The sequence below is a fragment of the Onychomys torridus genome, chromosome 9, assembly GCF_903995425.1.
Source record: "Onychomys torridus chromosome 9, mOncTor1.1, whole genome shotgun sequence".
Classification (NCBI taxonomy): Eukaryota; Metazoa; Chordata; class Mammalia; order Rodentia; family Cricetidae; genus Onychomys; species Onychomys torridus.
In genome coordinates, this window is record NC_050451.1 from 59176781 (window position 1) to 59202156 (window position 25376).

General features: G+C 48.8%; 1 protein-coding gene across 1 annotated transcript; it reads right to left on the minus strand.

The window, feature by feature from the left end:
* Window positions 1-2026: 2026 nt before the first annotated feature.
* LOC118590767 lies at window positions 2027-5677 on the minus strand. The gene is made up of 4 exons (XM_036198526.1): window positions 4406-5677; window positions 3640-3763; window positions 2428-2616; window positions 2027-2301 (listed from the first exon to the last, which is right to left on the minus strand). Exons 1-4 carry the CDS (start codon window positions 5648-5650, stop codon window positions 2027-2029), a joined length of 1833 nt encoding a protein of 610 aa, XP_036054419.1. The 5' UTR covers window positions 5651-5677.
* Window positions 5678-25376: the final 19699 nt, after the last annotated feature.

Consider the following 25376-nt stretch of genomic DNA (forward strand, 5'->3'; position numbering starts at 1 on the left):
CCGTTATCAGGTCCCAACTAGAGCTGGGCTTCCAATAGGCCCCGCCGGTGGTCTCACATCCCCATTGTTTGCAGAAGAATTCCTCATATCCCCCACATCTATGGGCCTCCTTCCGGTTGCGGCCATCACGGGGACAGACATAAAAGTCATAAGTGGACAAGGAACAACGGGTGTCTGCATTGATACATCCAGGTCCCCTCTGTGGGAGATGGCCTCGTCCTCCCCCAGGTCTGATTGACCGGGCCGTGCGAACCGGGAAGTCAGAGTGACTCAAATGAGCAATGTCCCAAGCGTCCAGGCCCGCTACCAGCTGGCAAATATTGGGAGTTGGGGGGGCCACCAGGTGTGGGGGGCATGGTTAGCTGTGGTTGACCATATGGTCTCCCCGGTTTGGGATATAACTTGCCAAATGAGCCTTTTAACCTGGTGAGGGGACCCTGACCCCAGGGTTGGGAGAGGGGTAAGAGTAAGGAGGAGAATCAGGCACGAGAGAGTCTTATCTTCAGTGGATTTTGAGTGCGCTGTACCTTCCATGTGGACTCCTTGGCGCTGGTCGGGTCAATCTCCTTAGCAGCCTTCACGTGGGAGGCATGGACTCAGGCAGCAATCCTGTCGACCTTGAGAGCGGTTGGTGTGGTCAGCAGGACGGTGTATGGTCCCTTCCACCGTGGTTCCAAATTCTTGGTCTGGTGTCGCCGAACCCAGACGGAGTCCCCGATCTGGAAGGGATGAGGGACTATTGGGTGGTCCAGTTGCTCTCGGTAGGCTGCTGCCAGAGGTTTCCAAACTTCCTTCTGTACCAGCTGGAGGGCCTGGAGGTGTGCCTCTAAGGTAGGGCTGGTAGCGAAGGACGAAATGTCAGGATGAAGGAAATTCACAATAGGTGGGGGGGCCCCATATATAATTTCAAAGGGAGTCAAACCATAGGGTCCGGGGGTATTCCGGGCCCGGTAAAGGGCTAAAGGGAGTAGGAGCACCCAGTCTCTAGAGCCAGTTGCAAGCGTTAATTTGGTCAAAGTCTCCTTAATGGTTCTATTAGCTCGTTCTACCTGTCCTGAGCTCTGGGGCCGGTATGTACAATGAAGCTTCCAATCAATCCCCAGCAATCTGGCCACCCTCTGACTTACCTGGGAGACGAAGGCAGGCCCATTATTGGACCCCATTACCTGGGGCATCCCATATCTGGGAAAAATGTCCTCCAACAGCTTTTTGGCCATGACGTTGGCTGTTTCCTTCTTGGTGGGGAATGCTTCCATCCATCCAGAAAAGGTGTCCACAAAAACCAGGAGGTAACGGTAGCCATAGAGTCCGGGCTTTACCTCTGTGAAATCTATTTCCCAATGAGTCCCAGGGCGATGGCCCCTTAGGCGGGTTCCCTTGCCTAAGTGGGCCTTTCCGGGGTTCACTTGGGTGCATGCTGGACAGCTAGAGGTCACTTGCTGGAGTATTTGGTCCTGGTTCAGTAGTATAGCCCCAGAAGTCTCGTCGGCCAGTAGGGCCTTCATTTTGCCCTTGCCTAGATGGGTCAGTGCATGAAGGAACTTGAGCATGTATTGGGTATGGGAAGTAGGCATGACTAGTTTGTCTTCTTTTGTATAAGCCTGCTTCTCAGAGTCCCATTCTGCCCCCATTTTCTTTGCTAGCTCATGGTCCTCAGGGCTGTAGGGCATAGGGCCTCTGCCAGGTGGCGGGTGACCCTGCAGGAGCATCAGCTGCCCTTCCTTGGGTGGTTGGGAGGCTGCGGCTCGGGCGGTTAGGTCAGCCAGCCTGTTTCCCCGAGCCACTGCTGTGTTCCCCTTTTGATGCCCTGGACAGTGCATTATACTGAGCTGCCGTGGGAGGAATAGTGCTTGTAGGAGATCCAGAATCTCCTTTTTATTCTTGATTCCTTTACCTTCTGAAGTCAGGAGGCCCCTTCGTCTGTAGATTTCTCCATGCATATGAGCAGTGGTGAAGGCATACCTGCTGTCAGTATAGACTGTGAGTCTCTTACCTTCTGCCATCCGGAGGGCCTGGGCGAGTGCGATCAGCTCCGCTCTCTGGGCCGATGTTCCAGCCGGCAACGGCGAGGCCCAGACCACCTCTGACTCAGTGGTGACCGCTGCTCCTGCTCTTCTCGTCCCTTCCTCGAGGAAGCTGCTCCCGTCCGTGAACCAGACATAGTCTGAGTCCTTTCTGGACGGGTACCGTGCGCTTCCGCCAGGATCTGGAGGCAATCATGCTCCCCCGAGGAGGCAGGCAGGGGTAGTAGGGTGGCCGGATTGAGGGAGACTGTGGGGCCGAAAGTCACTCGGTCGGTATCTAGCAGCAAGGCCTGATAATGAGTCATTCTGGAGTTGGAGAGCCATCTGTCTGGGGGCTGCCGGACTAGGGCTTCCACCGCATGGGAGGATAGCACAGTCATTGGCTGACCCAGAGTCAGTTTACCCGCATCCTTGAGCAGGACTGCAATAGCGGCCACCATGCGTAAGCAAGGGGGCCATCCAGTGGCTACCGGGTCCAATTTCTTGGATAGATAGGCCACCGGCCTCCTCCAGGGCTCCAGTTTTTGCACTAATACCCCTTTGGCAAAACCTGAGTTCTCATCCACGAATAGTTCGAAGGGCTTAGTTAGATCTGGTAGGCCCAGGGCTGGTGACTCGAGCAATGCTCTCTTAATTTGTTGGAAGGCCTGTTGATGTTCTTCCTCCCATCGGAACATAATTCCCGGCTTAGTGAGAGGATACAGGGGGGCAGCCAGTTCAGCAAACCCAGGAATCCAGAGGCGGCAGTAGCCGGCCGTGCCCCAAAATTCTCGGACTTGCCGAGGGCCCTTGGGAGGGGGGATTGAGACAATTGCCTCTTTTCTGGCCTCGGTCAGCCATCTTCCCCCTCCCTCCAGGGTGTAGCCCAAATAGATAACTTTGTTTTGGCATATCTGGGCCTTTTTGACTGAGGCCCTGTAGCCCTTCTCCCCAAGCCTGGTCAGCAGAGCCTGAGTTCCTTCCAAGCATTCGGTCCGGCTCCTGGCGGTCAAGAGGAGGTCATCTACGTACTGGAGCAGAGTCAAGGTTGGGTGCTCTACCCGGAATCCGGCTAGATCTGCATGGAGGGCCTCATCAAAGAGTGTTGGGCTATTCTTGAACCCTTGAGGGAGCCGGGTCCAGGTCAGCTGTCCTGAAAGCCCGATTTCTGGGTCCCTCCATTCAAAAGCAAACAGTAGCTAGCTCTGAGGATGCAGTCTCAAGCAAAAGAAAGCATCTTTTAGATCCAGCACCGTATACCAAGTATGGGTCGGTGGGAGGGTGCTGAGGAGGTTGTAGGGGTTAGGTACTGTGGGGTGTATGTCTTCTACCCGCTTATTGACCTCCCTTAAGTCCTGGACCGGTCTGAATTCCTCCGTGCCTGGTTTCTTGATGGGTAAGAGGGGAGTATTCCAGGGAGATCGGCAGGGTTTGAGCACTCCCTGGTCTATTAGCCGCCGGATGTGGGGTTTAATCCCCTCCTGCGCTTCCCGAGACATGGGGTACTGTCTGATTGAGATTGGGGCTGCGGAGGCCTTCAATGAAATGACGAGGGGCGGCTGGTCGTGCGCAAGCCCCAAGCCTCCTGTTTCTGCCCATACCTGTGGAAACCTGTCTAGTCAGTCCTGCATCTCACCCGGTGGTTCTTCAGGGGGCTCAGGCTCGAAAAGGCGGTATTCTTCTTCCAGATTTAGGGCGAGGACTTGTAAAGGGGTTCCCCCAGGCCCCGTGACCGTGGGTCCTCTTTCATCAAAGTAAATCTGTGCTTTTAATTTGGTCAGTAAGTCCCGGCCCAGCAACGGGTGAGGGCAGTCGGGTATATGTAGGAAAGAATGGGTTACTTGCCCCGACGCCAACTGGACTTTTCTTTCAGTCGTCCACCGGTATCTCCTACTACCGGTGGCCCCCTGGACCAAGGCGGAACGGTCACTGAGGGGGCCCCCAGTATGGGTCAGGACCGAATGTTGGGCCCCCGTATCAACTAGGAAGGTTATGGGTTGCCCCCCGATCTTGAGGGTTATCCGAGGCTCAGGGGGGGGCTCCTGGCCTGGACCCCCCTAGTCTTCCAGATTAAGAAGGTCCACAGCCTTGGGTCTGGGTCGTCGGGGTCCCTGTGGTCTCTGTGGGCATTCCCGAGCCCAATGTCCTTTTCCCTTGCAGTATGCACACTGGTCCTTTTCCAAGGGGGGTCGCCTTCGTTCTCCCATCCTAACTCCCTCTCTGTCCTGACCCTGCAACACTACGGCGGCCAGTGTCTTGATCTCCTTGTGTCGTCTCTTGTTCCTCTCATCCTGCTTCTGCCACATCCTCTCCTCCCTTTCCTCCGGGGTTTCCCTCTTGTTAAATACTTTCTCTGCCTCCTTCAGCAGATCCGAAAGATTCAGTGTCGACAGTCCTTCTAACCTCTGTAACTTAGTCCTGATATCTGGGCTCGACTGGTAGATAAATGACAGGATAACTCCTGGCGCCTGCCCTGGGTCCTCTGGATCATAGGGGGTGTACATTCTATAAGCCTCTTTTAGCCTTTCTAAGAATGCGGCAGGCGTCTCCTCCCTTCCCTGCATAGTGCTTCTTACCTGGGCCAAATTAGTGGGCCGCCTAGCAGCGGCACGGAGACCCGCTAAAAGCAACTGGCGATAGAGACGTAGGTGTCCCCTACCTTCATCGGTGGTATAATCCCAATTCGGGCGCGTGAGGGGAAAGGCTATGTCAATGAGATTGGGGAGCTGGGTAGGTCTCCCATCTTCGCCGGGGACCAGCTTCTGTGCTTCCAGGAACACCCGCTGCTTCTCCTCCACAGTCAGGAGGGTCTGCAAAAGCTGTTGGCAGTCATCCCAGGTTGGCCGATGGGTCACTAGGATAGACTCAATCAAGTTGGTTAATGCCACGGGATCTTTGGAAAACGGGGGGTTAAATTGTTTCCAGTTATAGAGATCAGAGGCCGAGAATGGCCAGTACTGGAGATGGCGGCCGGGCCCTTCTCTGAGGGGAAAGGCCTTGGATTCCAGGGGGGTGTCATCCCGGCGGGCCCGAAGGCGACCGGCGATGGGTGAGGGAGCCGGGGTCCCCCCTGTGTCCCCGCCAGTTGCCATCTTCTCAGGGGCTGCTGCCCCTCCGATGGCCGTCATCCCTGTTTCCGGTCCCGCGGCTGGCGCGGCCGGTGCCGCGCGATAAGGCGGCGGCTCAGCTGTTAGGAGGTCAATGAGGGGAGAGTCTAGGTCGGAGGGGAGGACGGAAGGCTTGAGAGCCTCTTTGCGGGGAAGTATAGGGTATAAAGAGGAGGAAGAAATCGCAGGAGGTGCGGAGGGCGGGGGAAAAGCCAAAGGGGTTGTAGAGGGACCTAGGAGGAAGGGCTTGACCCATGGAAATGGGTTTTCTACCAGGGATCTCCAGATGGCTATGTAGGGGACCTGGTCCGGGTGCCCGTGGGGTTTGGGGGCAAAAATCTTCCCTTCAATCTGTGAAATCAAAGAGAGGTTAAAGGAGCCCTCTCGGGGCCAGCCGACACCCATCATAACCCATTCGGCCTCGCAGAGAGTGGTCCATTTATTCTTTTTGATGATGACTCCTTCATTGTTGCCACGGCCTTTTACGTCCGACCAGCGGTCGAGAGTGAGGCTCAGGGGCGTAGCGACGGTTTGTCCCATTCTGGTGTCTAGATAAAGAAGAATTAGGCAGCAAACAAGAAACAGACAAACAACAGACGTTACAACAAATCGCGCTGCGCGGCTTCGGCGCAAAACCGAAAGCAAGAACTCAGTCGGGGATTGGGAGGGTTTGCGCCCCCCGTCCCCTGCCAACACCACGTATCCCTCGGATACCTGGGAGGCCCCGAAAAACCGTGCCCCAAAGGGGACTTCAGACTCCCATGGAACGTCTTCCAGGGTTGGTGAGCGAAGTCCGGGCTCGTCAGCCCCTTCAGCCTCACCCCGATACAGAACACTAGGGGAGATACCCTAGTGCGGGACTCAGGCGGCCCGGCCTCACGGCAAGTCTGCCTGCCTCCTCTCCCGGCACTACAATCAGGCGGCCCAGCCTCACGGCAGACCTTGCCCGCCTCCTTTCCTGGTCCCTCCGGACGCTGCGCAGGAACAGAGCTCAAACATAGAAACAGGCAGCACAGAGACAAAACGGACACAGGACGGCTCGAGCTTAAACATAAATACCGAGGCCGGCCGGCTTACCTCCTGATGGTGGGTTGGTGGTCCGTGAGTAGAGGGTCTCTGCCTCCTGGCTGGCTCGCCAAATGAAAGACCCCCGGAGAGGTCTCCCCTCAGGAGAGACCCCCGGCTCAAGGAGCACGCAGCGACCACGGATCAGATGCAACAGCACGAGGTTTATTTAAACACAGGTACCTGGGGCAACCAAGTCTCTCGGAAAACTTGCGCGCCTCTGGGTTGGTAAGATGGGTTTTTATAGCAAGAAGCGCGGGAAAGCATTAGTCAAAGGGTTCTGATTGGATAATTTAAACAAGGCGAGAATGGTTACAAAGCTCTGATTGGACAATTCAAGTGAGGCGCGAATAGTCAAAGGGTTCTAATTGGACAAAGCTCTGATTGGACAATTCAAAGTGAGGCGCGAATAGTCAAAGGGTTCTAATTGGACAAAGCTCTGTCAAAGTGAGGCGCGAATATATGAGCATAAATCAAATGGGGCGTGAACTCAGGCTCAGGGCGGTTTGTGGGTTTTTCCCTTGGTAACCAGATATGTGTGTTGGCTCAACCCCTATCTAGAATTCCAGCTGCTCTGGCCCTCCCGCACTGACGCCAGGCAGTCTGCCCCTGACATCCTGCTTATCTATCGGCTATCTGGGCTGCGGTGGGGCCATTCTATTTCCTGGAACTGTCTTTTGTTCCCTTATAAGCCTTGCAAACAGCATTACTATAGGGGTGCCGGGGGGTCTTTCACCTGCTGCTGGGCTGAGGTAAACCAGCTAAGGGGTCTCCCTGCAGGGACGTCAGGTCTGGCTTCCGCTTCCTGTTCCATTCTGACCTCAGCCGGAAGTGGCTCACTGCCTGTGGGCAGTTGTTCCCCTTTTTTCCTGAGTCCTGGAAGGAGCATCCACAGGCCTGTTTGCCAAACCAGTTCAATTAGAAAGTAGGTTTTCTGGAGAGAACTGAAGTGCAAAGTTCTTTTGCAGGTGCTGGAGAGGCAGCCTAATGTCGTGGCTGTGAGCCAGGCCACTTTCTAGTTCTTCTTCCCTCAGGGTTATTGGTCTAGGGGACTGGAGATAGACTTCTCCTGGCCACCCTAGGGGGCTTGAGTCTCACTATGCCTCAATGCACTGCTCACCACATTCCTGGAATCTTCACCCTGTCAATTTTTTTTTTTTTAAATCAAGTGTGTATGTGTGTGGGTACACTTGTATGAGCATGTGCTTGTGCACACTGTGTGTGTGTGTGTGTGTGTGTGTGTGTGTGTGTGTGTGTGTGTGTGTGACTGTGGAGGTCCCAGGCTAACTTCGGGACTCTTCCTCCATGAATCTCTCTCTGCTTTATTTATTGAGGCAGAATCTCTCAGTTGACCCAGAGCTTATAAATATATCTGGTGCAGCCAGACAGCTTACTGAAGGGGTCATTTCTTTCTGTCTCCTGAACACTGGGATTACACGTGAGCCGCTACACCCACCTGACATTTACTTGGGTTCTGGAGTCCAAATCCCCGTCCTCATGCTTGTGTGGCAAGTATTTATCTCCATACCCCTCTTCCCCGTTGTCTTTTGCCACAGAGTCCCTGAGGATCAGGCCGCTGGTTCATGGTGTGGCCATGATCCACTCTTGTAACTGCATTCTCCTAAGCTTGCACTGCTGTCCACATGCTGGGACTGGGTCTTTGCACAGCAGCTCCTTTGACATGTCCACTTTCTCTTAGTTCCAACCAAGACCTGCTGTGCCCTGTTCTCCCAAGGCCCCCGCTGTTTTGAATGCTTAGAACACCGAGGAGGAGCTGGTACTGAGTGGAAGTCTATTTTGATCTCTCCTGGCAGCAATGTCCAGAGAGGATTCTGCCAGGGGAAAGGGGGAACTTGAAGAGACTGGAGGATCACGTGAGGCTCATTCTTCAATTAGGAGGAAAAATCAGAGACAGGGAGGCTGACCATACCCACGCTAGAGCCCTGTTGAGGAGGGAATGGAAATGGGTTGTGTGTTGGGGGACATTTGCACACCTAAAGCTCAGAGTGTTATGGATGGAGCTGGGATGGGTTAGCTTTGGTGTACCTGTGCTCATCACAGAAGAAGGCAGAGGTGAGGCAGTAGTCATACACATGTGGGTGGAAAGTTAGCTCACAAAATTCTCTTGATTGAGCTGAACTCAATGGTGAGAAACCATGGCTAACTTTTTTTCTTTTTCTTTTTCTTTTTTTTTTTTTTTAACATATATATTTTCTGATTCTTTGGTAATTCACATCATGCACCCCAATCCCACTCATTTCCCAGTCCCTCTATATCTGCCCTTCACCCTTGTAGTGTACTCCCCAAAAGAAAATTTAGAAAGAAAAATAAAGTAAAAATATATATATTAATTAAATAAACAAACAGCAAAACCCACTTTACTTCTCTGTCTTTCCCTCCTCTCCATCACCCTGTCATTCTCCTTAAGGGCATTGGGAGCTATGGTGTGTCACACAGTAGATCCTTTTGCCCAAACAGCTTTACTTGCAAATGTTCACTGTGTAATGACTTGTTGGTCAGGTTCAAGGCCTCTGGCTTCTGGTACACCATCAATACTAGACCCTCACCAAAACTCCTCTTAAATATCCTGCTGTCGCCCGGAGTCATGAATATCCTGCAGCTGTGGTTCTGTAGGATCAGTCCCTTCACACACTCCAGCAGGCCATAGATGGGGTAGATGTTAGGGTGGGTCAACTCAGTGCTCTGGATGTGTGCCTGGGTAGTAGCTGAGTTGGTCAGTCAAGGCAGCTGGGCCTTGAGGGGCAGAGCCAGCTCTCCAACTCAAGTGGTGAGGGGTGGCAACTTTTCCAAGTGCAGGGCCTAGCTCTCCCATAAGGGCTGGGCTCATGGCTAACTTTTTTGTTGTTGTTATTGTTTCTTTGTTTTTGTTTTTCAAGACAGGGTTTCTCTGTGAGGTTTTGGTGCCTGTCCTAGATCTTGCTCTGTAGACCAGGCTGGCCTCGAACTCACAGAGATCTGCCTGGCTCTGCCTCCCGAGTGCTGGCATTAAAGGCGTGCTCCACCACTTCTCTGCAGGTAACTTCTTTTATAGTCTGCTTCAGACTGTGTGTTAGGGTAGGGTCAGGCAGGGTAATAATACATTTTTCTGCCCCCAACCCCCAATTGGGTTTCTCTGCCAATGCAGTAAGCCAGATCAAGCTTAATTGGAAAAGTTTAACAACAGGTATATTTGAGCAAAGCAATTCCCCATGTGGGTTCTCCTGTCCCAGGGATTGGGGCCAGAGAAGCCCCCAAATGAAAGCAGGGAGATTTTATAAGTTGTAGGAGAAGGGTGATGATGTATCTGTCACAAGCTGGGTTTGTGGCCAAGTATGGTAAAAAAACTGGGCGACTGGCAACTTCATGGGAGGAAGCTGCAGCCACTGCCAAGAATGCAGAGCTGGGCTTTTTGGTGCGTTTCCTTTGTTTGTTTGCAGACTCTTTGAGCAGGCACGGTTTGGAGAGAGAGAGAGAGAGAGAGAGAGAGAGAGAGAGAGAGAGAGAGAGAGAGAGAGAGAAAGATTGAGGAATGGGGTTTTCAGGATCTTGCAGGGGTGAGCTAGGGGTTCCAACTAAACATGAGCTCCAGTTGTAGCACCTGGAGGCTGAGGGTGCCAGACTCATCCACTGGAGCAAAGTGTTGCTGCTGATTGAGGGGTTCATGAAAGTGCTTTGAGGGCCTCTAGTACCCCACCACTGACGCTTCTTGACTTCTGAAGGAAGTTGCTGCTATACTCAACTTCCTACACTAATGAGTCGCAAACTCAGAAGCCATGTCAACATGCGGGTACCAAACTTGGGTGTGACACAGGGGTCATAGGGCCTGGAGGGAACAGGGGCACGGGTGTCACTCAAAATTGTTTAGATACAACTTGTTCCAAAATTTGGTGTCTTCCCAAAGAGGTTCATCTGCAGGTGGAACATGTCTCCTCCTCTAGACCTCGAAGAGTCTCTTCTGGTCCAGGTCTTCAGGGTCCCTCTATTCTCTGAATCCAGGAATGAAGAGGACAGAGTACATGGAGCATCCCTGAACAGTGTTGGACAAATACTGACCCCTCCCTGCTTTTTTTCACTCATCTGCCAAATGGGTATAATGTCTTTCTTAACCATTTTGAAGCATCTCTCTGAGGGAGAAGCAAGATAGTGCCTTTTTAAAATTCATTCTTGGCTTCATTTCACAATGCATTTGAGGCAGCTTCTAAAAATACCTGTGATAGAAAGAGATAAAAATAAATACTATATGAAATCATCCACAATTGTACTCTAAGCACGTTTTTCTTATTGTCACTCATAGCTGTGTGGAAGTGATAATAGGAAGATTCCCAAACTCATTTCTAACTTAACCTTGGCCTTTGGGGGCTCTAACTGAAAAGCAGGCCTTATATGGGAATCTCAGACCCCTAAGCTGCCTAGCTGCGAGACCTGAGGTTTGGTTTTGTCTCCCAGGGGTTTGGGTAGCTAACTGGGGGTCAGTCCTGACTCTTAGCAGCTCCGATTGGAAGTGTTCCTTCATTTTCCGTTATCAGCAATGCCCAGTCTCTTCCGCCTGTGACCTCTTACCTGGCCCTGGGCTAGGTGCTTGCACACCAATAATTAAAATGCCCCAGTCTCTCCTACCGGGGATCAGAGGAGTCTCAGGGGTGAAAGCCACTGGCCACGCTTGCCTTGACTTGAAGAAGTTGACTCATTCCTTCTCACTTTAATTCTTACTCTGTAAGATGAGCATGACGATTCCACTGTTCCACCCCCAGCCCCTCAGCAGTGCTGGAAGGATCTGCTGAGACAAATTGCTATGCAAATGTATGGAATCACCATCACTCTTCAGCACAATTGGAAAGTGATTTCAAAAATATCAGGTCCATTTGGATTTGGGAGCAGACAGGACCCAGAGGCGCTTTCTTAAGTACGCCACCAGGGTTTTTCAGTTTCTTTGCAAGACTGGAAATCCAGAGCACAAAGTTTGGATCTTCCCGTGGTGAACATGGAGCACCTGTCACTTTCAGAGCACAGACTGAGCAAGGAATTATGTGCCTAGCACTGAGACTGGCAGTGTAGGGTAAGACTCCATTACAGGCTGAATTGTGTAGCTCGCATTTACATGTTGAGGTCTTAACTCAGGCTATGACTGTCTGTATTTGAAGACAAAAATTTTAAAGATGTGACTGAATAAAAATGACAATGAAACTGGAATTGTAAGTGGTCCACTAATTCAGTGTGACTGTTGTCCTCACAAGAACAGAGATTGTGGACACGTCAAGAGACGATGGGGATGTACATGCACAGAGGAAGAGTATGTGAGACCAGGCATGCATCAGCATGCCTGTGATCCTAGCATCTAGGAGACAGAGTCAGAGATGGGGGTCTGGGGGAGGAATCAAGAGTTGGAGACCACCCTGGGCTATAAACTGAGTTCCAGGCCAGCCTGAACTACATCATGAGACCCTGTCCTAAAACAACAACCACCAAGACATAAGGAGCATGCGTGGATATAGAGAGGATGGCATCTACAAGTCACGGAGAGAGATCTGAAGTAAACCCAACTCTACCCACACCTGAGTCTCAGACTTCTTGTCTCCAAAAAGTCTAGAAAGCTTATTGTTTAAACTTGCAGTTTGTGGTATTTTGTTATGGCAGCTTGGGTAGACTAATGTAGACACATAGGGAAAGTATGAACTTCTCCTTTGCTCCTCTAGTACTACTTATAACACAGGAAAGTCAAGGCCATAACAAGAATGATGCGGTTTCCGCTCTTAGAAAGCCTCGAATCCAGTGGAGGCAGCGGCTTCCTTCTACATGTGGGGCTGGGATTAACACCATAATGGAATAGAGGGGCCCCCTCATTATGTATGCATGTACATTACAAGATGACTTTGTATGGCATTGAATAGTGTTGACTCCAAATGATGAAAGCTTAGGGAAAATATAAATCAAAGAATACGGAAGGGGCAGAGTTGGTGAAGAGAGACTTGAAAGATCAGGGGAGATTCAGGTTTCAGGGCAGTTTAAGTTCAGTAGGAAGTGGCTTTGTGGAAGATGCCCACGCTAGGGCACCTGGCCATGCTCCAGGAGACTGTCTAAGACAGACTTCCAGTCTAGGGAGCAGCCACCCTCTGCTGTTCTGTAGTCGCTGGGGCTTGGCTGGCCCTTCTGTGGTTATTTGTTGCCGTTTTTCCAGGCAGATGGGGACTGCTGGCTGTTCATCAAGTTAGCAATTAACAAGTAATTCATTAGACACCTAATAAACAAATTATTAACCTGGCAAGCCATGTCCAGCCTCTGACTCGGGAGAAATGGCTATTAATAAGGTCTTGGAGTGGCAGTTGTGGTTTAGTGGTTAAGGTACTGGGCAGGGCGACAGGCGATGTGGGTTCTGGTCTCTTGGGCCAAGTAGCTTTCCCTTTCCAGCTCTTATTTGACTGCTCATGCAGTAGGGCTAATAAAACTCAATTAGTGGGCAAATGAAGTGTCAGGAACAGTCTATATGAATGTAGGGCATTGGATTATGTAAAATCAAAGTCCTCAGCCCACTGTACACTATTTCTGAGCCATCACCATACCCTCCCTGCTCCTGACATCTGGCAAGCATAGTCAGACCTTTATGTGCTTGGCTTCTACACCCATGGATTTCAAAAGAGTGCAGATAAAAATGTATGTGTGTGTGTGTGTGTGTGTGTGTGTGTGTGTGTGTATCCATTCATTTATGAGAGTGTATATGTGGAGGCCAGAGGCCAACATTGGGCCTTGAGAAAACATTTACCTTGTATTTTTAAAATTAATTAATTTTTGTGTATGCATGTGGGTATGTGTGTGCCATGGCATGTGTGTGGAAGTCAGAGGACAACTGCAGGAGTTGGTTCTCTTCTTCCATCATGTGGGTCTGAGGGATCGAACTCAGATTGTCAGGCTTGGTGGCAGACACCTTTACCTGCTGAACCATCTCACCAGCCCTTGTTTATTCTTTGGAGAAATGGTCTCACTGGCCTGGGGCTCACTGATTCGAATAGGCTGGCTGGTCAGTGACACCCAGAGATCTGCTTGTCTCCCTCTCTCCAGCACTGGGATTAAAAGTGTATGCCAATATGCTTGAGTTTTTTCCTCTTCATTTTATTTATTTACTTATTTAGTGTGTGTGTGTGTGTGTGTGTGTGTGTGTGTGTGTGTGTGTGTGTACACATGTGTGCTCTGGGGATTGAACTCAGGTTGTTAAGATTGGTAGCATTGTACTGTATTTTGGTTACTGTCTCTCTACCCCTATCAATCCCCTCTTCTCCCAACCTGTCTCTTCCCGATGTGTGACTTTTGTTGTGTGGTGCATTTAGTTAACCAGGGCCATTGGTGTGACCATTGGATTGAAACTCTCCAATGGAGTCTGGTAGAGGCACTAGTGGGTATACAACTGAAGGCAAGGACTCTTCCTGTCCCTGCATTTACCTTCGTCTGTCACTCTTCTCAGCAAATAGTTTAGGAGTGAGAGGTAGGGCCCCTGAGACCCTCCTCCACCCACTTCTGCCTAATGACAGGCCAATTCTTGCGTTCAACATGGGCACCCACTGCTCTTGTGTGTTCATGATTGTAAGGATTATATCCCTATCTATCTTCAAGCTTTGACAATCTTCCCCATCTTCCATAAATTTCCTTGAGCCATATATGGATAGCCTAAGTATCTCATTTAGGGCTGGTCACTTGTCTGTCACTCATTCTCAGCATCTTGTTGCAGCCACTGCATTCAATACCATTCACTGGGAAGAGAAGCTCCTCTGAGTAAGTCTGAGAGTAGCATTTGCCTGTGAGTACCTAAGTATTTAGAAGGTAGTTTGACAATCACTGTCATTTTAGCTAAACAACAGTGTTCTGTTGGTTCCCTACTCAGATCTGTGACCATCTCCACAATGGGTTTTTGATTAGTTTTACCATAGCAAGCATGGATTGTCTCCTGTGGAATGGGGCCTCAGAGTCAAACCACAGAGTGGTTGGTTACTTCCATAACAGTAATGCCACTATTATAATACCACAAATGGGCATCTTGCCTGGTAGATTGTTCTTGTAGGGTTCACAGCTGGGTAGAACTGTTGCTTTTTCTCCCTCAGCACTAGGATAACAAGTAGATGCCACCACACCCAGTTGTTTTTAATGTCAGTTCTAGAGATTGAACTCAAGCGTTATGCTTGCAGGACGAGTACATTACTGACTGAGCTATCTCCCCAGTCCCTAGCACAACAGATTTTTAAAAAATAATTTTGGGCTGTTATTTCAGAAGGGCTATGAAGGCTGCTGGGGTGGGGATAAAGGCATTATTGATTGCTTCCCAATTTGTTTTTGAGATGTGGTCTTTCACTGAACCTGGAGTTCATTGATTTGGCAAGTCTAGCTGGCCTGCAAGCTCCAGGGATCCTGTTGTCTCTGTCTCCTAGTGTTAGGACCATAGCTGTCTTTAATGTGGTTTCTGAGAATGTCAATTCAAGTATTTATGTTTGTGCAGCAAGCATTTTACTGATGGAATCATCACCGTAGTATAAAGCAGTTTATGAAATCCTCAGAATTTCTCAGTAAAGAGAGGACTGTAGGTAAGACAGGAGGGGGAAGGGCTCACAGGACAGCATGGACTTAAAGCATGACTTCATAGCGTTTTTCTGATTATAGAAATAACATGTTCTGGAAAAAGGGGGGAAATTGGAAAGAAGAAGATAGAGAGTCTAAAATCCTATCACCCTCAGATAACTGCTTTTGACATTGTCATGTGTGGCTTGGGAGGGTTTTGACAGACAGAGACAATGGAAGGCCATTCTAGGTGGAAAGGAGCCACACGTAAAAGGTTATGGGAGGCGAAGGAAGGTGATGGTCACTTTTGGGGATAGATCTATGGACTGGGCAGAGTGGACTGGGGTGTTGGGGCAGAATGTAATTAAAAGCTGGAAGAGGGGAGGAAGTATTGGAAGTGGCACCAAGGTTCAGATTCCAGGATAAGAGAGTGGGAGGGATGGTACGACTGGAAGCCTCAGGCTGGGCACTTCAATAACACCCATGGAATGATGGAAGTTACTGAGATAGGTGTCCCTTTGAGGGATGCTGCCAAAACCTCTGCAGGAAAAATAGACTGATGGAGGCCAGGAGGGGTCCATTGAAGGACCTGTTTTGATTCCTATCTAACAGATGTGACTTCCCTTCAGATCCTTGCTTCATGTCTAGGGGATATGTGATACACAGGTACATTTTTGTGTCATGCAATAAATACCAGGGAAGTTTAAGACAGCAAAACCTCTTTTCTATAATACATCAAAGGGAATGAATAATGGCCACCTCAAGTGGCCCTGTTTAATGGATGAGGAAATTTAGGTTCAGGGAGGTAACGTGACTTACCCAAGGTCATGAGTCTAGTGACAGAGCCAGGCTGAGAATTTGGGTTTGCAAACTGTGTGTAACTCGTGGACTGGTTCCATGGGAAATGACTTGTTTCCCAAAATGGATTATTTTTTGGAAACAATATTTCTGATAGAATCTGTTATTCTAGTTGGTTTTTCTAAAACTAATTTAAGACTATGAAGAACCTGATATTTTTCTCCAGTGTCTTCATAGATCAAGTGGCTGGCTGTACAATTGTTGGTTTCCCTAGGTTATTGTGAGGCTTAAATGAGCTAATACAGGAAATATATGTCTGGCATGTAGTAAATGCTCAGTCAGTGTTAGCTATGATTACTGTCATAGGTCTCTGCTCATTGGAATCACAGAAGTAATTGGAGTCTGGTGGTTCCTCTTCAGTTCTCTGCCGTGATCAGTTGCTCTGGAGTTAGCAAGAACACGTTTAGTCCCAGGTCACAGCAATTTCTTGGCCCCAAGAGAGTCAGATTCAGATGTCCTTAAAGGACCCTTGGCTTAATCAAACACCTAAGTTGTGCGTGTCATAGAATACCCAACTTTTGTCCCCTGTGATGTCCATCAGATATTCCTATTAGCCCCAGGGTTAATAGATGGGCCTGTAGAGTGGGTCCCAACTAATGGGTTATCACCCAAACATATGTACCGCTTCTGACTTGCTCTCTGTCCCCTAGCTCATGCTTCTCCTGCGTCCTTGATTGAAGAGCCCATGTACTCTGGGTTGACAAGCACTCATGGCCATGCATGAGTCATCCTAGATGTCTAAGAGGCTCCCTGAAGCAGAGGCATCTGCCAAGGTACACTGGATATGCTCCATGTAGAGAAAATCCTCTGAGTTGCACTCATTTGCTGTTACAAACCTAAACCAACATAATAACTTGGCCAGAGATAGACATTTTGCATGAACACTTTGTTCTGTTGGAGCTTTCTTCTGTTTATTATAGAGTAGTTTTGCATCCTTATCTTTTTTCTATGCTCAGAATAATTAATTTTATAGCCAAAATGTTCCCTAATTGTAGAGATCAGCAAAGTTTGTATGTTTAGGAAAAGATGTCTCTAAGACTCTTATTTCTATGTATATACATTCTCCAATTAGCTTTGTTTCCCCATTGGACACTGGTTCAATCATTGGAGCTTACAGATTCGATGACACTTACTTGTTTGTATATCTACATCTCCTTTCTAAGCTGGAGCCTCTGCTGCCTGTCATATTGAACAACAGAGGCAACATCTTATAGACTTCGTCTTTCAGTATAAATTTCTGTGTCCAGAGTTGAGCAAGTAGGCAGTACATTGTATCATTGAACACAGAGTGCAGGGCAGGGCATCTGGCAAGCTTTAACTCTGACAGGACTGTCAAGGAGGTGGCTGGCAGTGGAGAATGTGCCCAGGTCCCCTTTCTGCCCCTCCTATGGCTATGTGGATCTCCTGGGGCCTACTCAGTGTCTGTCTCAGAAAATGGCAGCACTGAGCTGGCTATCAAACAGCTGATGTTATTCAGGGCGGTTTTTGGTTACACCTGTGTGGTCTACTTAAGCACTTCCAGAATGCATAGCAGAAGTATAGCACTGGATAGCCTGTCTTTCTGCCTCCCACTCCTGGCTGCTCCCTGTGTACAGAGGGAAGATCCTATTTCCTTATCTAAGTTCAAGAGGCTAGTGGATGGGATACCTGGTGTAGACACTGCGATCAGAGCACCAAGTGGCAATCTTGTGAAGAAACGCCTGTTTTTCCCAAGCCTTCTTAGCAGGGATTTCTTTTAATGGGTTTTCAGAGTCCAGTGGGTTGGTCTCTGCCTACAAACCCCTTCTTTCCTATCCCCAAAGATGTGGAAAAGCGCCTCTCTTCTGAAACACATTGTAGATACCATACTGTCCTTTCATATGGATGGGCAGGCACAACACAGGTCAGCTTGAGTGCCATTTGAAGGATGCAGGGAACTGCTATATATCCATGTCACCGAGATTCCAGATAGATGGGAACTCAGGATTCATGGAACTGGCACTCACACATGAAGGAAGTGAACTCAGAAGCTGCAAGTGCCTAATGCTGCTGTTTTGTGAGCTGCTATGAGCAACGTCAGCTTGATCAATGAACACCAAATGTGTGGTAAGGGGAAGGAGTGGTCTGAGAAGGCTGTGGATTTTCTTCTTCATTTCATTCCAACCCTTTTCTTCTGGAGACTGACTTTGCCTGTCAGAGAGCCATTAGCTTGCATTAAGGCCCAGACTGTTAACATTTCTCCCAAATGCACATGTTTCAGAGAGAGAGAAGTAATAAGAAGGCATTGAAGAATCCAATGATTGATTGCTATTGATCGCAAAAAAAAAAAAAAAAAAAAAGAAAAGAAAAAAAAAAAAGCCCATGATCAACTTTGCACGTTCTGGAACACATTCCCCATTGGCAACTGGAACTAAATAGATTGTTGCTTCGCTTAGGATTTGTTTACCAGACTCACTTGCAAAGCTGCAGCTGGTGGAGAGGAAACAGGCAGCGGTCAGTGTGATGGAAGGTGAGGTGGTAAACTCAAGATGTCCCTGGCCAGGTTTTCCCTATGCAGTGGGATTATCAGGGGGGCCATCAGGTGAATAGAGACACTGACTCCACTTACTCCTGATTGGTTTTCTGTCCCACTGCTATGGTCACTGAGTGTGTGTGTGTGTGGGGGGGAGTGTCTGTTGCAGGAAACAAGAGTTCTCCCCAGGTTTCTTATTACCAGTTTTCTGTGGGTTGTATTCTTCTTATCCATGTTGGTGGAGAGGGGGTCAGTCAGGTCTGGAACTTGAAGTTGTTGCTTCTTTTTTCTTCTTCCAACTAAAAAAAAAAATATCGAGGTCCCTGGGCCAGAGTGCAGAGGTTGGAGGATTACACTACTAGCATGTTAGAATGAGGAGGTTTATTGGGTCAAGCAGGAATTCTAAAGGGTTGGATTCCCATTAGTGTGCTAAATCTTTGTAGAATTAGTCTTTAAAGTCAAGAGCATAAGCCAATCTAGTTTGAATTAAAATAATTTAAACAGTAAAAAAAATTCCTCTGGTCAGATTTATCAATTTTTCCTATGGAGAACAGAACAGGAGGAAGCAAATATATTTATTATATGAGTCAGTTAGATTCCTGAGACTTCTAGGACAGGAAAGAGGAGGTGGCGCTAGGCCCAGAAGAGGCATTATTTGTCCATCCATCCATCCATCCATCCATCCATCCATCCATCCATCCATCCATATCCATCCATCCATCTATCATCTATCCATCCATCCATCCATCCATCCTTCCATCCATATCCATCCATCCATCCATCCATCCATCCATATCCATCCATCCATCCATATCCATCCATCCATCCATCATCCATCCATCCATCCATCCATCCATCCTTCCATCCATCCATCCTTCCATCCATATCCATCCATATCCATCCATCCATCCATCCATCCATCCATCCATCCATCCATCCATCCATATCCATCCATCCATCCATCCATCCATCCATCCTTCCATCCATATCCATCCATCCATCATCCATCCATCCATCCATCCATCCATATCCATCTATCCACCCACCTAATACTTCTTGAATATCTATGTACCAGCCTCTGAGGGTATAGTGACAATGAAGATATAGGTTCTACTTTGGCTTTGGGTTGAAGGGGTATGACAAAACCATGAACCTTTTCAATAGGGTGTGAGAAGTGCTAACAGGGACTTCCACAGTGGGACCAGAAAAACTCAGTCTCTCCACCTGTGAAAGGGGATGCTCTTCTTTCCCACAGAAACCCATGTGCAATGGACATGGGGTGCTCATTCCTGAAACAGATGCTGTAAGGTGGGCTCCATGACTCACTGCTCAAAGATGTGGGCTGCCTAAAAAACCCATCATAGTTGCCTGTCCATGCAGGGTGTCTCATGCACTTCAAAGTGCTGTAGTGTTCAGCATCTCGCTTAAGCATCCTGCCTTGAGGCTGGCAGGGTCAGCAACTGCAATCCCAGAGGATCTGAGGTCACATGCTCAGCTGGGAGCAGAGTTGGTGGCAAATGCACTCCACTGGCTCGGTTCCCAGGTGGATTAGATGGAAGGTGACTGGAGAGCCTTGAGATGCTGCACAGATAGGCAAGAGGACAGAGGCTCTCATGGTACACAAACCCTCATCCATTGTTGGGGCAGAAACAACTTGAAGGAAGGGTTCATTTCAGCTCATGGCTTCAGGGGTGGTTATCAGGAAAGGTATGGATGGTGTTTGTGGTGGTACTCTGGCTGTGGTGGTGGGAGCTTGTGGTAAACCTTGTGCTAGAATCCCAGGTAGATATCATTTCCAAAGACCATCCCACCCATTTCTGCTAGTTAGGCATAGTCTTCAGGTTCCACAACCTCCCCAAAACAGAGCCACTATTTGGGAACTAGGTATTAAAACATATAGACCCGAGGGGAACATTTCAGCCTCACCCATCCCCCCATTTCTGGGGAATCATTCTGAGGTCTCACCATATCACTGTTATCACCTCTCATACAGTATCAAGCTTCTCTCTGGGCTAGCAGCAAGAGAGAACTCAAGCCTCCATCTGGGACTCTTCCATGATGCCTCATTGGCTGGCTAGGTGTCGTCGCAGGACAGCAAGAGGATGAAGGACTGGAGCCATCTCAGCACAAAGGGGCATTTTCACAGAGCATTTTGGAAGACTGCAGAATGCTGAGCTCCCATTGCCATCAGGAGTGAAGACCACAGTCCAGTCAGCTCCTTCTCCTTTTAGGAGCCGGGAGACAGCAGGTGCCTAAAGTGCCGACATTGCCATCCCAGGGCCCATCTGTCAAATGTGGTAACTTCCTCCTGGTGAGTACAGCCTGGAATGGGAGATGATGAGGCAGCCTCTGCCTTGCTCTGTTGAAAACAAATGGCATATACATCAGATCAGCACCCAGGCAGCGTGGCTGCCCACAGGTGTGTGCAGTCTGTGGGATGCCCTCTATACTCTCCTGATCACTGTGGGCATTATTCTTGTTCCTTACAACTTCTTGGGCCCGAGAGTCGATGATGGTCATGATTCCACTATTAGTCATTTGCTCTTTTGTGTTTGAACACACTTTCTCAGGTTTCCCTACCATAGGAAACCCAATAAGATAGCAGGAAAACACCAGTGCAGGGAAATCGCAGCCTAAGGAGAGAAAATTCTGGATCATGAGAAAGGACACTCTCAGAACAAGAGGTCAGGGTGATGGGGTGGATGTGCAGATCAATGTGGAAATGTAAAAACTCCACACTGGGCAGAGGGAAGACACTTCTGCTTAGAAAGCAGCACTCTAGTTCTCATTTTGTGTCCAAAGGCCCCTGCGAACTGCTTTGCAGGCCCTGGATACAGAGTTGGGCCTTTGAGTGACAGTCCATCTCACACCTAGTGCTTATGTTCCACCTCCTTGCCAGGCTTGGCTAAATAAAGACATGGTCCCAGTGGGGAGCCACTGGGGCTGAAAGCTCTCCTGGGGGTGCCAGGCTGCAGGAGCTGCTCAGGAGTCTTGGCAGAGGCAGTCACTGCCCCTGTCTGTCTTAGCCTTGAGTAACCTGGCAGATGGCCAGTGGCCTGTGAGAAAGGCAGCTGGGTGGGTTGTTCCAGGCAGCTGGGGGTTGTCAGGTACAGCGCTGGTCCTAGCACAGGGCTGGGTGTGGTAAATATGTGCCAGCCACAGGCAGCAGAACAGTCAGGGCAATAAGGAAGGCAAAGCCATATCTGGGGTTTTAGCTTGCCGTAGCTCTGCAGAAGGGCAAGTGTGCCGGCAGTGAGGAAGGACTGGGGTGTAGCCTTTTTTGGAGGTCTGATGTAGGGAGTTCAGGTCACCAGCTGTAGGGAGTTCTCTCTCCCCAAGTGCCTTGGGTACTTTTCCCACTGCTACCCCCCCCCCCCCCCCCCAAACAGCCACCTCTCCTGGGAGGAATTTTGAGTGATGTAGCACATCAGTAGGTTGGATTCTTTCTTTCCTTCCCAATTCTGAAAAACAGTCAGAGTTCATTCCTTACTGTAGGGTGAGAAGGACCTGCTTTCTGGTCCCAGATTTGAAACTGGCTGTGACCTTGAATGTGCCCTGACCTTTAGTTGTGTCATGGACAGACTTCAACCCAAGTTTGTCCACTTTGAAGGGAGGTTAGTTTTGGTCACGTGTTCCTCTGGGACGCCATAAGACCTGGATGGGGAGGGTGTTCCTGCTGTGCGGCACTGCATCTCCACCTGAGAGAGGGTACATGGCTTAGGGCAGCAGCTACTTCCTGCCTCCCGCACCCCTCCCTCTAAGAAATTGTAGCAAGCAGGCTTTTCCTTCTCTAATGGGCCATGCTGGAGCTTAGGGGGCTCCCTGGGATGGGTGAAGTCACAGAGCAATCCCTGGGGCTTGAGAAGGGGCTAAGTAGAGAGATTCTACCTTTTGCAGAGATCCTACCTCTACAGGGGATGAGAAATACTAAGAACACCGACTGAAATCAATTAGAGGAATCAATGCCCCTGAGTGCAGGATGCTCTCTTCCTCCTCTGGTCTCACTCACCCTGCTGTGAAGCCTTGTTCACTCTCAGAGAAGCAGAAGGTTTAGTTAACCCCCAGGCTAGCTCCTTCCTTCAGGGCTGTGCCTTGGGATCCCTAATGACTTGGACCAAGGCAATGCCAGTTGGGGCTCTGCTGTCACTAGAGAGCAGCAGGGGACTGGAAGAGGGCTGGTAAACCTAAGATAATCCAGGCTCAGGACACAGAGCTGGACATTATGAACCTGTTTCATGTGGACAGGATCCTTTCTAGCCTCAAGCTTTGAACTCCAAAGATGAAGCCAGACAGGCCCAAAGTATAAATAACAAAAAGGATTTTGAGTCTCATGATTTTTTTTTTTTTTTTTTTTTTTTTTTACACAGACAGGGAAGGGAGAAAGGGATTGTCTCAGATGTCCTTAATGCAGATACAGAATTTATAGGCCTAGAGAGCTGCTGTCATTTTGTTTACTCATATGGAACCCAGATTGTCTAATACAGGTCCCTGAATCTCAGCTGCCTGACTTTATCCCACTTAGAATAGTGCTTTGTTAAACCACTAACACAGCCCACGGAGTTAGTATAAGAATTAAAGGAGTATTAGCTTATATTCCACCAGTAAGTTCACTATTTTTTATTTTCTCCCCATGGCAAAGCCCACAAAATGAGAGTTGGTGTCTTTATCCAAGCCTGGCCATCCTCAAGGAGATGTCAATCCCCCTCTTCCCCTCTTCACTGTGTTCATATTGTTACCAACATCTCACAGATTCATTTTAGAATGCACAGTCTTGACAAACCCCCTTCTGTAAGGGGCTCTCATTACCTAAAGCCAACACTGTCACAAACTGCCCCCCAACTCATCTGCACCTTTCATACCCATGTCATATCTGTATACTAAAATTATGAGGTCGCATACTTGCCCAGTGCCACATACCAGACCAATGGCTGCTTGAGGCTCAAGTCTAAAGCCTGTGCTATGTGGCCCTGGACCATGCCTCCCAGTTGGATCTTTCAGATCTCCTCCCAATGGGTCTCTTCTGCTTGTGCTTTTAGCTCCTCTCAACTACTGGATGTCTCAGTCCTTCTTCACTGCAGCAGCCTCACTCATAACTCCCGTGCCGTCCCTGGACAAATTTGCTCACACCTCACGATGAGTCTCACTTCCACCAACAGTGAGATCCCTTTGGACAGCTGTCCTGAAATCTAGTGGTACTTCAGGTTGTGCCTGCTCTTTTCACAGAGGCGATGACTACCTCCATCTCTAAATGCTTCCCCGAGGGAGACACCCCAGCCCTCTGCCCACAGTCTTTGGTGCAGTTTGGAGGGGAGATAAAGCATCTGGTAAAATTATTCTGGTTGGCTGGTGGTGAATGTCCTGGGTTGGGCTGCTGTCCTGTGGTGGAGCACACCTCTGTGTTTCCTGGTGTGTTTTAGCACGATGGGGGTGCCATTTTTTTTTTTTTTAAACTCTTGGTTGGTTTTCTGCTGTAGGCAAGACAGCCCTTAGCCTTCGCCCTTACAGGAAGGAAGAGATTCTGCACTTTGTGTGGGTGGTTTACTCTCTACCTCCTTACTCTTTACTGCTCTTGCTTTGGATAGAATCTTCTCCATAAGACAAAGGAGAGGAGACATTAAGGTTCATGGTTCTCTTTCTCTCCCCCTGAACGCTGTGATGCTGAGTCTGTGTCCAGGGGCTGCCCACCCCCTCTCCATGCAAACACAGGTACAGAGAGGTGGGGCTCATGAAAACTGAAAAGGACACAGGGAATCTAAGTGTGTCATGTCTCATTTACCAAAGGACACCCCCCACCCCAATAACTTCCTCTTGTAAGATCTGCTCCCATCTTCTAGAAAACACTCTCAGCTTCTCTTGAACCCTTGCTGTTTTTTTAATCTGTTTCTCATTACACTTAGATCCCATAGCTTCATTCTTATTTTGGACCCCGGAGGGAAGGAGTGAGACAGGCATTCGACCAGCGGCTTTGTGTGCAGTATCTTGTCTAACTTGTACAAAGTTGCTTTTTAAGCAATCTCTCCACTTTACATATGAGATAATTGAGGGTTCGGAGAGATTAAATTGCCCCCGCCTAACACATTCTCTTCAGTAGAGCCTGCTGAATGGACTGAACCCTATCTAACGGCAGTTCAGATTGGCATTTGGAAGATGGTGATGGGTCTTGGTGCAGATAGGAGGGAAGAGGGTTCAAGGTAAATATGTCCCACAGCCACACAAGCCAAATGGTCATGGTGGTGAGTACTTTTCCTTGTCCTTTTGAGGATGGTCCTGAAGGCCTGGAGCATCTAAAAGTCACTCACTTCCTACTATCAGAATCCTATATCCCTGTTCCCACGGGAACTCAGTAGAGCTCATCCCTGGCTCTCTTCTTCTGCTTGCTCAGTACTCTTACTAAGTAAGTATGGTGGGGGACAAAACTGATGTTTTAGAGCCTTTTCCTTTTTATACTCAGCTAGTGCTTAACAGAGAAAAGATGTATGTATGTGGTCTGAGTAAAGGAAGGATTACTCAGCAGTAGCTTTGAAGCCTCTAGGGTATCCTTGAAAGAGAGACCTTTAAGGGATACAAATGGGTGGAGGTGGGCAATGCCTGGACCATCAGAAAGCTCTGGAAGTAGATGAGTGAGTGAAAGGCCTTTATTTATTTAATGACGAGGCTCTCAGCCTCTGAGGGCTTCTGAGCTAAGAGTCCCTAGAGGTATAACTCATATTGCTTTTCATCTTTTAACCTACACTTGCCTACACTTGGCTGACATCAGATCTGTAAATTCCCTACTTTTTGGAAAGAACCTAGGAGACTTCCCAAGAACCTTTTGTAAAACAGAATTGGCCTGTGGGAGGGCAGAGAGAAGCCAGCATTCTGCTGCTGCAGTACTGAGCATTTCCCCATTTTCTGCTGGTACCCTCCACTACCTAGATATCACAGTGGTTGTTATTGGATGTAGGGTCTAGGAACATTGTCTTTCAATGGGCTATATGAGACACCTATTAGGTACTCCCCACAGTTGGGTAAAGCTGCCTTCCCGCCTAAATCCACAAGATGGAAGTTGCTCCCTCTAGCTAAGGCTGCTGGTTTTGTGAGTGACCCCTCTCTTCACACTAAGCAGATTTCTAGCATTTCTTCTATTCCACCGCCTTGATATTTAGCAATATATTTTTTAAAAGATACTCTCAAATGAGCTTTGGATGTTGACTGATTTCTTTCTTTTCTTTTTTTTTCATCGTGGAAAGTTGATGAGACCCCGGTGTAAACCAGGCCCTAACAATTAGGGTGTGAGGGGCTGCAGGTAAGACACACAAACGCCAAAAGCCAGGG

Coding starts and splice junctions, on each gene's coding strand:
- LOC118590767 (XM_036198526.1), bottom strand. CDS start 5,650: ATGGGACAAACCGTCGCTACGCCCCTGAGCCTCACTCTCGACCGCTGG. Junction 3,764..4,405: donor TCAGGACTAAGTTACAGAGG/TTAGAAGGACTG, acceptor TTAAAAGCACAG/ATTTACTTTGATGAAAGAGG. Junction 2,302..2,427: donor AGTCCTGCTCAAGGATGCGG/GTAAACTGACTC, acceptor CCTTGCTGCTAG/ATACCGACCGAGTGACTTTC.